The sequence below is a fragment of the Girardinichthys multiradiatus genome, chromosome 13, assembly GCF_021462225.1.
Source record: "Girardinichthys multiradiatus isolate DD_20200921_A chromosome 13, DD_fGirMul_XY1, whole genome shotgun sequence".
Classification (NCBI taxonomy): Eukaryota; Metazoa; Chordata; class Actinopteri; order Cyprinodontiformes; family Goodeidae; genus Girardinichthys; species Girardinichthys multiradiatus.
This window is the reverse complement of record NC_061806.1, coordinates 37,983,726-37,994,441: the sequence shown is the minus strand read 5'-3', so window position 1 is coordinate 37,994,441 and position 10,716 is coordinate 37,983,726. Positions and strand designations below refer to the sequence as shown.

Here is a 10,716-nt window from a genome sequence, read left to right as displayed (position 1 = left end):
GACGCACCCCTGCGCTCAGACACGGTACTGTTAAACGCTTGGTTCTAACGTTACATACAAATAAGGTTTTCAAAAAATCACAACATCATTACAAATGATCAATTCTTTTTTATTCGTTTATAGTTTGCAGTTGTGTGCAGCACTTTGTTTCCGCTGTGGTTGTTTTAAAGCGCTTTATAAATAAAGTTGTTATGATAATGGTGCATAAGTAATTCAGTTCAAAATCTTGTGTAATATATTATATGATTTTATATTATATTATACAGCTTGTACGATTGTATTTATTTAATTCAAAAATTTAACATAAGACCAATAAAAAGTAATTTTTATTACAGAAAGGTAATAGCGATGTTATGGACTACACATTAATGTAGACTGCTGACTTGACAGGGGTCCAGTAGTCATCGACATCCTACACAAGGTGGGTAAATGCACAAAAGGTCATTCCTAAAGAAGCTAGCTGTTCAGAATGCTGCTCAGGCATATTAATGGAAAGTTTAGTGGAAGGAAAAAGTGTGGTGAGACAAAGATACACAAGCAACAGGGTTAGCTGCAGCCTTGAGAGGATTGCGAAGCAATGGTTATTCAAGTTTGGAGACTTCAGTGCAGAAGGCATGGACTGTGGAAGTGTGTGACCCGAACTAAGAAAAAAAAAAAGCAATTTCACTTTTTAGATTAGGGTGCATTTTGAATTTCATTTGAAATCAAGATTCCAGAGTCTGGAGGAAGAGTGTAAAGTCATTAAATTTAGTTTACTTGAGGTCTAGTTTGAGGTTTTCACAGTCAATGATGATTTGGGTGCCATGTCATCTGATACTGTGGGTCGACTGTCATTTCTGAAGTCCATAGTCAACGCAGCTATCTACCAGCAAATTTTAGATCACTTCATGCTTCCCTCTGCAGACAAAATTTATAGTGATGCTGATTTAATTTTCCTGCAGGACTTGGCTTCTGCCCACATGGCAAAAAATACCAAAACTCAGTTTAATGTATCACTGTGCTTAACGGGCAGATAACTGACATGACCAGAAAAACAAAGTTGAATCTGAATGAACCACAAAGGTTCCTGAATGTTGTTCTATGTAATTTCTGCATTGTGTTTAACCACAAGTTTTTTGCACGTTCCAGTAAGTAACATTTCAAACTAATTGTTTTACTAACTAATTGTTGTTTGCCTCTGTGAGAGATCACCATATATTATGTTTTTTTTTTAAAAGCATATGTAATTCCTCCCCATATACAACCATTTATTACATTTCTAAGTTTTTACCATTTAAATAGCAGTTTTAGCAGCTAGTATTTGAGAAGTTTTATCCAAGTGTAACCCTGATTCTGATCAGTTTTGATTTTGTTTGTGTGAAGTAAACTGCTCTGTCACAACACTTAGAGAGTACATCGTTTTTTTAAAGACTTCCATTTGAATATTACGCATTAAAAATAATTTTTGATTTCCATTTTTAATTTATGAATTCCTTTAACCTTTTCCCTCTCATATGGGAGTCTGGTAAATTTATGGTAGATGAAAAGATGTCTTCATCTAATGGACAACAATAAAAGTGCTTCAGTCCTAACTAAAAATGTGCCAGTCTGGAATCAATTTCAAGTCCGCAGCTAAAGAATTTCACATATTAATGGCATGCACAGAAAAAGGTGTCTGACCAAATGAGATTTTACGAAAAGGTACCTACCAATTCTTGCTGGATGCTATGAGATCTGAGAGGAACCACAAGGTTATAGTGCACCTGAGGAGCCCGACCATTTAAACAGTAAAAAATTATTAATACTTACAAAATTTAACAAAGTTGTCGAAGTTCATTGTATTCAGTTTTTTAGGAACATGGCAAGGATGAAATCTAACAAGTTTTCTGTTCAGAGGTTTATTTGCTCAGTTATACGTATATACCTCAGAGGTTGTATATGATGTTGGTTGTTGATGTTGCTTTGGACCAGGAGGTCAAAAAGTAACTTAAATGGGAGACAATTACACAATGCATGACACTATTTACAGAATGAAAAGGATGAAAATCTTGAATCAATCTGAATATATCTAGGTTGGTTTCACAACTCTGCCCATCATTTTAACGTTTTTCAAATTTAAATGAGAATCCAGAACAACACTAAGATACAATGCCTTGCGAAAGTATTCGGCCCCCTTGAACTTTTCAACCTCTTGCCACATTTCAGGCTTCAAACATGAAGATATAAAATTCTAATTTTTTGTGAAGAATCAACAACAAGTGGGACACATTCGTGAAGTGGAATGAAAATGATCCAATGTTGTCCCAAATGACTGATGATGATAAATAGAATCCACCTGTGTGTAATCAAGTCTCCGTATAAATGCACCTGCTCTGTAATAGTCTCAGGGTTCTGTTCAAAGCGCAGAGAGCATCATGAAGACCAAGGAACACACCAGGCAGGTCCAAGATACTGTTGTGGAGACGTTTGAAGCCCGATTTGGATACAAAAAGATTTCCCAAGCTTTAAACATCCCAAGGAGCACTGTGCAAGCAATCATATTGAAATGGAAGGAGTATCAGACCAATGCAAAGCTACCAAGACCCGGCCATCCCTCTAAACTTTCATCTCAAACAAGGAGAAGAGTGATCAGAGATGCAGCCAAGAGGTCCATCATCACTCTGGATGAACTGCAGAGATCTACAGCTGAGGTGGGAGAGTCTGTCCATAGGACAACAATCAGTCGTACACTGCACAAATCTGGCCTTTATGGAAGAGTGGCAAGAAGAAAGCCATTTCTCAAAGAAATCCATAAAAAGTCTCATTTAAAGTTTAACACAAGCCACCTGGGAGACACACCAAACATGTGGAAGAAGGTGCTCTGGTCAGATGAAACCAAAATCAAACTGTTTGGCCACAATGCAAAATGATATGTTTGGCATAAAAGCAACACAGCTCATCACCCTGAACACATCATCCCCACTGTCAAACATGGTGGTGGCAGCATCATGGTTGGGGCCTGCTTTTTGTCAGCAGGGACAAGGAAGATGGTCAAAATGGATGGGAAGATGGATGGGGCCAAATACAGGACCATTCTGGAAGAAAACCTGTTGGAGTCTGCAAGAGACCTGAGACTGGGACGGAGATTTATCTTCCAACGAGACAATGATCCAAAACATAAAGCCAAATCTACAATGGAATGGTTCACAAATAAACGTATCCAGGTGTTGGAATGGCCAAGTCAAAGTCCAGACCTGAATCCAATCGAGAATCTGTAGAAAGAGCTGAAGACTGCTGTTCACGAACGCTCTCCATCCAACCTCACTGAGCTCCAGCTGTTTTGCAAGGAAGAATGGGCAAGAATTTCAGTCTCTTGATATGCAAAACTGATAGAGACAAACCCCAAGCGACTTGCAGCTGTAATTGCAGCTAAAGGTGGCGCTACAAAGAATTAATGCAAGGGGGCTGAATAATATTGCACGCCCCACTTTTCAGTTTTTTATTTGTTAAAGTTTGATACATCCAATAAATGTCATTCCACTTCATGTGGAACTTGTGTCCCACTTGTTGTTGATTCTTCAGAAAAAATTTGAATTTTATATCTTTGTTTGAAGCCTGAAATGTGGCAAGAGGTTGAAAAGTTCAAGGGGGCTGAATACTTTCGCAAGGCACTGTATCTTACTTCTGAAACCTGATTAAAGTATTGACCATTACACTGCTGGAGGGATACTGATATCCCTATTTAGTTTGGACATAAAGAAAAATAATTCATTAAAAATTAAGTCACTGCCAAATACTCAATTTGACTGAATCTTATACCAGTTGTATCAACATGGCCAAAATTATGCAAAAATAAAATAAAATGTAAATGAACCCTATAGGGTTGAGACCTAATATGGAAAATCGTATCGAATGCATTTAAAGTTTTTCAGACCTTAAAGAAAGCCTGTTATCTATCCTCCTTGTATATTAACTTATATTTGCCACAGTAAAAATAGAGCTCACATTTTAATATATACTGACAGATGTCATCTCAATCACATTTACCGATTCAACAAATCATTCAAATTTGATGAAAATGAGGTGTTTATTTAACAATACCGATTATATACACACAAGTATGCAAAAAAATCTGTTAACAGAAAATGATACATCCAAGAGAAATACAAGTACTCAGCCGTTTCAATGAGGCAGAACCTACAGTAGCATTGGTAGAAAAGGACAATAAAATGACTTTTCAGTCTTTTGACAACTTGACTAAAACATGTGATGCAAATTAAGAGACTGAAGGAGCAAACTTGGGCGTGGCTCAAGAAGGGCTGTTACTGCAAGCGTTTTGGGAATCATCAAAGCCTCATAATGCCGGAGGAATTTTAGCACCATCAGGGAATGTGGTGTCCAGCTTTCCGGACCATTTCCTTCTCAGCTTAATGCTTTGATTTTATTAATCCTACAGAGCACAAGAAAGGGGAAACGGTGGTCAAAATTTGTATTTTCATAACATATTACTATCAGTTACTACATTTGAATTATTTAAAATATTTTTACCTGTGACTCGTGGTGATGGTTTGACACATTTGTTTTCTACCTCCTTCTTCCACATGTAAAACTTCATAGTGACCATATGTTCCAGCCGTAACGAGCCTCGGTAGAGCCACTCCTTATGTCGATCATTCTAAAGACAAAAATGAACAGAAACGTCTTAAGACTCAAATTAAAAATTGTTAAAGTACCATATGAGCAGAAATTGACACCAACCTCGAAAATGACCTCAATTAAGCTGCAGTCAACTGTGATGACCTCACACTTCTGCATGATACCTTCATATTCAGCCTTTAAAATCTGTCCAACTTTGTACTGGGTCTGAGGTGGGTAAGGCCAGACTCTCAGATACTCTCTCATGAAATCTCTGTGATTGTCATCCAGAATGTCGCCTAAAGGATCTGCCACTGTCAAAGGAAGGAAAAAAGATTTACTGCTTTTGTAACGGTAGGAGGACAGATGCTGCGTACAATAAATTTAATAATCCAATTTCTACTTTAAGAGCAGCACAGGTTTTTAAAATAATCCGATATCTAGTTTTGTCACGTCACGACCACAAACTCCAATCTATCTTGATGAGATTTTGTGTGATAGACCAACACAAAGTAGTCAATAATTGCTATGTGGTTGAAAAATGAATAAAAAAATGTTTTACATTACAAATCTTAAAACTGTGGCGTGTATTAGTACTTAGCCCCCTCCCTCCTCTAAATCTATTCTTTGTGAAACCACCTTCTACCGTGATTACAGCTGCAAGTCTTCCAGGGTATGTCTCTACCAGCTTTGGACATTAAAAGACTGCAACTTTTGCTGATTTTTCTCTATAAAATTCCTCAAGCTCAGTCAGGTAATATGGTGAATTTCTGCGAACATTGCCTTTTAAGTCTTGCCACAGATTCTCAATTACATTTAGTTCTGGGCTTTGACTATGCCATTCTAAGACATGAATATGCGTTTTATCTAAACCACGCCATTGCAGCACTGGCTGTATGTTTAGGGTCACTGTTCTTCTGGAGGGTGAACTTCCACCCTGCTCTCGAGTGTTTTGTAGCCTCAAACAGGTGGTGCCCCAATATAACACAAACTTACATGGTCTGTACACCAGATGAATTGTAGGTAAGCCAACATATACGGGCGTGTGGTCGTCAATATACACCAGGAATCTAGAAAAGAAATGATACTCGCATGTAGGTTAAGTACATTTTGTTCACATAAAAGGTGAATTAATGAATTTCAAGTAAAGTTTCTATGTTCAGTAACACATTCAAACCTCATGCGGTTTCTTCGGTTAGGGAGCTCGGCCATTATGCCAGGCTGGAACACAGCTATATCACCCGAACACTTGACCACCACACGACAACCTATAGAGAGCTCCTCCAACTTTGGCATCCGGTCAAAGGCAATGTGGTGACCAGACACAAGGCTTTTCCCCTTTTCCTCAAATGTGATCTTGTATTTCACCTTCCCATCTTCTGAAATGAGAAGATAAATCACGATATTATGTCAAACAAATTTCATTAATTTGAAGTATCGTCTTGAACTCAGTTTGTTCAGGGCTGATGATCGGAGTTAAATTGATAAACAATAAAGATAACTTGATTAACATTTTTCACACCTTTTCTTTGTTAAGTTAGGGTATGGGTACACAGGTCAGGCAAGTTAAAATCTTAAAATAGAGTGTCACTTAGAGACTTGTCTTTTAGCTGCCTTGGACAACCCATTGTTCCTGTCTGAGAGATTAGAGCCAACAAAAGAGGGGGATACAAAGTCAGACTCATATTTATGTGGTCAGTCAGATGCAGTGAGTCTAAGAGCTGCTGGCCTGAGACAAAATGGCCTAATGTACTTGTGAACAACCAACGAACATTTGAGGCATGTGAAAACATTCAAACTGTTCACAGCCATTGGACTTTTTCAACTTTTGCAAAGTTATAACCACAAACTTGAATGTATTTCATTTGTTTTTCATGTGATACACCGACACAAAGTAGTGTTTAATTGTGAAGACTAAGAAAAATAACACGTTGGTCACTCAATCCAAAAAATATGGCTTTAATTTATATTCTAAAACCACTAGATACAATCTAGTGCAACCAACTGCCTTTAAAGTTTACCTAAGTAGTGATTAAAGTTCACTTTTATGTAATTTCATATAAATGTAGCTTTTCTGTGAAGGCCTTAAGGGTTTGTTAGAGAACATTAGTGAACAAACAGCATCATGAAGACCAAGGAACACAGTGGGAAAGTCAGGTAGAAAGGTTGTTTCTTTCTACCAGGGTTAGGTTATGACACAATATCCCAAGCTCTGAACATCTCATGGAGCACAGTGCAATCCATGACAACTGGATGATCTACAGAGATCCATAAATAAGGTTCTTAAAGAAAAGCGGACACGAGAAAAGCACAGAAAGTTCAGTTTGCTCTTCTTCTTGGATGAAACCAAAATTAAACTTTTGCCGGATTGACAAACAATACACTACGTGAAGCAGAAAAATAGCACGACTTTGTCCTGGTTTATCCCCTAAAATTCTAATAAAGCACACCAAGGTTTTTGGCTTTGCTTTTTACTGAAGAAGAAAAGAATTAGTACGGAAAGTTGTATTTCCACGTAAGAAAACTCAGATCCAGTTTATTACACCATAAAGTCTTACCTTTTGTTATTATTTCCGCGACCTTCCCCTGTTGCCAGCACAAAGGTTTCTTTCTCGCCAGCACAATCATGTCCAATTTGATTTCTCCTGTTGGGAGCTTTGGAGGAGCGTTGGTAGTTTCAGAGGACTGCTGGCTTGCAGGGGTCACTACTATCAAAGTGAAAAGCACAAAATGTTAACAGTAAACCTAACCTATGAGATAACTTTTAGAACTGCTCAGGGGTAAGTCTTCTACATGCTAATAATGTTGGAAGCAACCTATAAGATCCTGAAAGTTAGGGATTTATACATATATTAAGTATAATAACTGGTTGGATTTGAGTCAGTGATGAATTTCATGATAGTCTTAATAAAAACAAATTACCTTTAGTGTTTGCAGATGGCGTGAACGTTTTTACCATGTTGCTCTCAGCGCTGACTTTATTAGGCAGTGGAGTTGTCGCCCGTGTTATGGTGGCTTGGGATGTTGTGTTTGTTGTGCTGGACTGAGTTGTCATTTTTGTCGTCTTTGCTTGAGATGTTTTTGTTGTTTTGACCTTATCTCTTGCTGCACTGATTTGGAATGTCTTACTTGTTTTGCTGGAAGGACACTTTGTTGTTTTTGTAGAGTTGGACGGAAGTGTTGTAGCATCTTGTTGGCTGCTTTCAGGATCTGTATCTGAAGTTGCTGGTAAGCTTGACATTTCCGCTTCACAGTTTGTACTGGCTGTAGACACTGATGTCTTTGCCTTGCTGGTCTTAGCAGAAGACTTACTTCTTTTTTTGGAAGCTCGGTTGAGCTTTTCAAGATTTCCTCCATTTTTATTATATTTTCTCTTTTTTTTGGATCCAAAACTAAAATCAAAGTCAGAACAGTCTGATTCACTCATCTCTTCGTCTGGTTCCCACTGATTATCTGAATCAGCAGAGCTTAAATCTTCGCCTTCAGCGTTGTCGGAATCAGGCAACGCTGGGCGCTTAGCAGCAGCAATCTGAGAACTTGTAAGTTTAGTCAAAAGAATCACAGCTTCCTGCTTTAAAGTGGCAACAGGGCTTTTTTGACTAATAATTTCCTCCTCATTTTCTTCATTGCCTGATATTGGTGACTGAGGAACTGAGACCCTGGAAGCTGAGGGTCTGTGGATGCGATCCCCCATAGAGACAGACAAAAATGGTAAAGTGCGTCCTAAAAAGTAAAAAAGAAATGAAGAAGTTGAATTCAAATCCCAGTTTTAATGAAACATACATCTAAGAAGAAGCAAAAACACAACAAAAATGTTTTCACAGCACCGTGGGGTGAGAAACCTAGTGTGGACATAGACACATGATGGGGAAAGATTTCTCTCTTACTGCAGCTCATGGATTCCACACCGTCGTCGCTGTCAGAATCCAAGTCCGTGTACTCCCATCCCAACTGAGAGTACAGTTCTTTCACTGTGTTCTCAAATACAATCACAGACCTAAAATATAACGGCAAATAACATAAGTAAAACAAGGAATTCATATAAATCACATGGAGGAGGTAATTTAGGCCTATGTCTAGTTTTTTAGGCAGTAAAGAGCCTCTGGTTGGATCAGTGGAAAAGAGGTTACCATTCTTTAATGTTTTCTAATGTCATCTAAACAGACACTAAAATATAGAACATACACAAAATGGCTAAAGACACTTTAAAGTTGCTCACTTTTTGTTGCATTAAATATCCATCATCTTAAATTACATTTTCCATATTTAACAGGCCACCCCACACACAAAACTCAACATTTGAGCTCTGCTGCCAACAAAAATCTCAGTTATCTATAAAGTTCTTCTAGCTCCAGTTGTTTGCAGAAGGTAAAAACAGCACCATGGCCTTTAAGACACAGCTGTTGATACCAGAAGCATTTAGCTTCTTTAATAGAGCCAAAACGTACAACAACTGTTATTATTCTGAATGATGAGATGTTTATACAAGGAATTTATAATAGAGTGGCCACATAATAGATTGTTACATGAATATCCAAGATCATCCACTGAGCATCACCTCATTAACACCGTCACTATAGTTAATACTGACCATGGCTGCACCAACTTGCTCTCCTTTTAAAGTTAATGTTCTATAATAATAGTCAAACACATTTTTATCTATTGGACAGCAAAACCTTCTTTAATTTGTGAACATGGTGGATCAAAAACTCATGCTTATAATAAAACCGTTAAGCCTGGCACACCCTGTGCAGTTTTAAAAGTCATACAGGACAGGAGAGTGTCACACTATGAGATGGAAGATGCCAGATTGCACGATTTGTTGCACCAGAAAGGTTCAATTGTGACATCAGTCTGTTTTTTAAAGACATGTACAGGGTTAATTTGGGGGAAAAAATGACAATCATCATAAGTCTGTTCCAGCAGAAGATACTCTACGATTTTCCCAGGACGTTTCAGATAATAACATTTAGTTCCCATTTGGTGGTGGGAGTTTGTATCCCGTCACAGTGAAGAACCTTTTTTCATAATGTATTCAAAACGAAACAGATTGTCTAAGTCAGCCAATAATCACAGTGTGAACCCAGCTCTAAGGACTGTAAGAATAGAGTTTTTGTCAATTTGATCAAAATACCAACATAAAGATTAAAACAAGTAGGAATAAAAGTTATACTTACTGGCATAGCTCCAAAAATCTGGTGGCCTGTATCTGCCTCCTTTCAAGTAGTGACTGCAGCAGACTGTATTTATTAAGTATACCTGGAGAGGTCAGTCTGGCCTTGAACACCTCCTCTCTGATCCAGCTCTGGAGCTCTTCTTGGCTTATCTCTGTTCTGTCCACCTCCATCCTCACTGCAGCAAACGAGGTTTTCAAGCACAGCAAAGAAGCGAGTTCAACAGATGTTGCTCAGACCTCCCAGTAAGTCTGAGCTATTCTTAATTCAATGTATTGAATATTGCGGCACTTGTCTTGAATAATACAGAGCAGAGGCCTGCAATGTAGAACCTAAACCTGCTAAGCCACATCAGATACCGCCAACGCAGTTACTTACAGAAAGCTGAACTCTTAGATAAATATTCTTCAAGCCTTTTTAGTAGGGTTTAACTGCTTTGTAAACCGTGTTTTGTTTTGTTTTTTACAACTTCGAGCCGTTAAAATTCTGTGCTACTAGACACGCTCTGCAACGTTAACCCACGAGAGATCGTTAGCATCGTTTTCTACTCCCGTTTTCATCTCGTTAACCAAACTACACATCTGGTCTGAAACGAGCTAACCTATTTCTTTGTAGCCATCCGTACAAAATCGATCTAAAATGACATCTTGCGTACTATTAATAAACTGCATCATGGTGAACATCTTACCTATAAAATAGCAGTTTACTGGGCCCGCCTTCTTCTCTGTTGTTATTGGAGGTTAGCAAACAACTTTTAGGTGCATTACCGCCACCTTCTAGCTTGGAATGTCAGAAGCTATCGTCCATCATTAAATTCTTTTTTTTAAGAAAAAAAAATATATATAGATAGATAGATAGATAGATAAATAGATATGTGAGAACATAAATGATATTCCCTGATGTTCTTTGAAGTGTTTCACTTATCTCTTTCTCCTTCTTTTTCTTTTTT

The 10,716-nt window shown here is 38.0% G+C and overlaps 1 protein-coding gene across 3 annotated transcripts; it reads right to left on the bottom strand.

The window, feature by feature from the left end:
* Positions 1 to 4,026: 4,026 nt before the first annotated feature.
* Positions 4,027 to 10,716, bottom strand: LOC124878764 (histone-lysine N-methyltransferase SETDB1-B-like). Of its 3 annotated transcripts, none has more exons than XM_047382868.1 (10): positions 10,456 to 10,716; positions 9,771 to 9,945; positions 8,481 to 8,590; positions 7,516 to 8,316; positions 7,152 to 7,301; positions 5,771 to 5,969; positions 5,590 to 5,663; positions 4,717 to 4,907; positions 4,507 to 4,633; positions 4,027 to 4,408 (listed from the first exon to the last, which is right to left on the bottom strand). In XM_047382868.1, the coding sequence occupies exons 2-10, from the start codon at positions 9,938 to 9,940 to the stop codon at positions 4,386 to 4,388; spliced, it is 1,845 nt and encodes a 614-aa protein (XP_047238824.1). In that variant the 5' UTR covers positions 9,941 to 9,945; positions 10,456 to 10,716; the 3' UTR covers positions 4,027 to 4,385. The 3 variants fall into 3 exon arrangements, with proteins under 3 accessions (XP_047238824.1, XP_047238822.1, XP_047238823.1); XM_047382866.1 differs by having other exon boundaries at positions 5,771 to 5,972; positions 10,456 to 10,713; XM_047382867.1 differs by lacking the exon at positions 10,456 to 10,716 and adding an exon at positions 10,146 to 10,424 and having other exon boundaries at positions 5,771 to 5,972.

What these genes read in the sequence shown, in the direction of transcription:
- LOC124878764 (XM_047382866.1), bottom strand. Translation starts at nt 9,940, where the DNA reads ATGGAGGTGGACAGAACAGAGATAAGCCAAGAAGAGCTCCAGAGCTGG. An exon ending in AACCGAAGAAACCGCATGAG is followed by an intron (nt 5,664 to 5,770) that starts GTTTGAATGTGT and finishes TTTCTTTTCTAG; the next exon opens with ATTCCTGGTGTATATTGACG. An exon ending in TCATCTGGTGTACAGACCAT is followed by an intron (nt 4,908 to 5,589) that starts GTAAGTTTGTGT and finishes TTCCTTTGACAG; the next exon opens with TGGCAGATCCTTTAGGCGAC.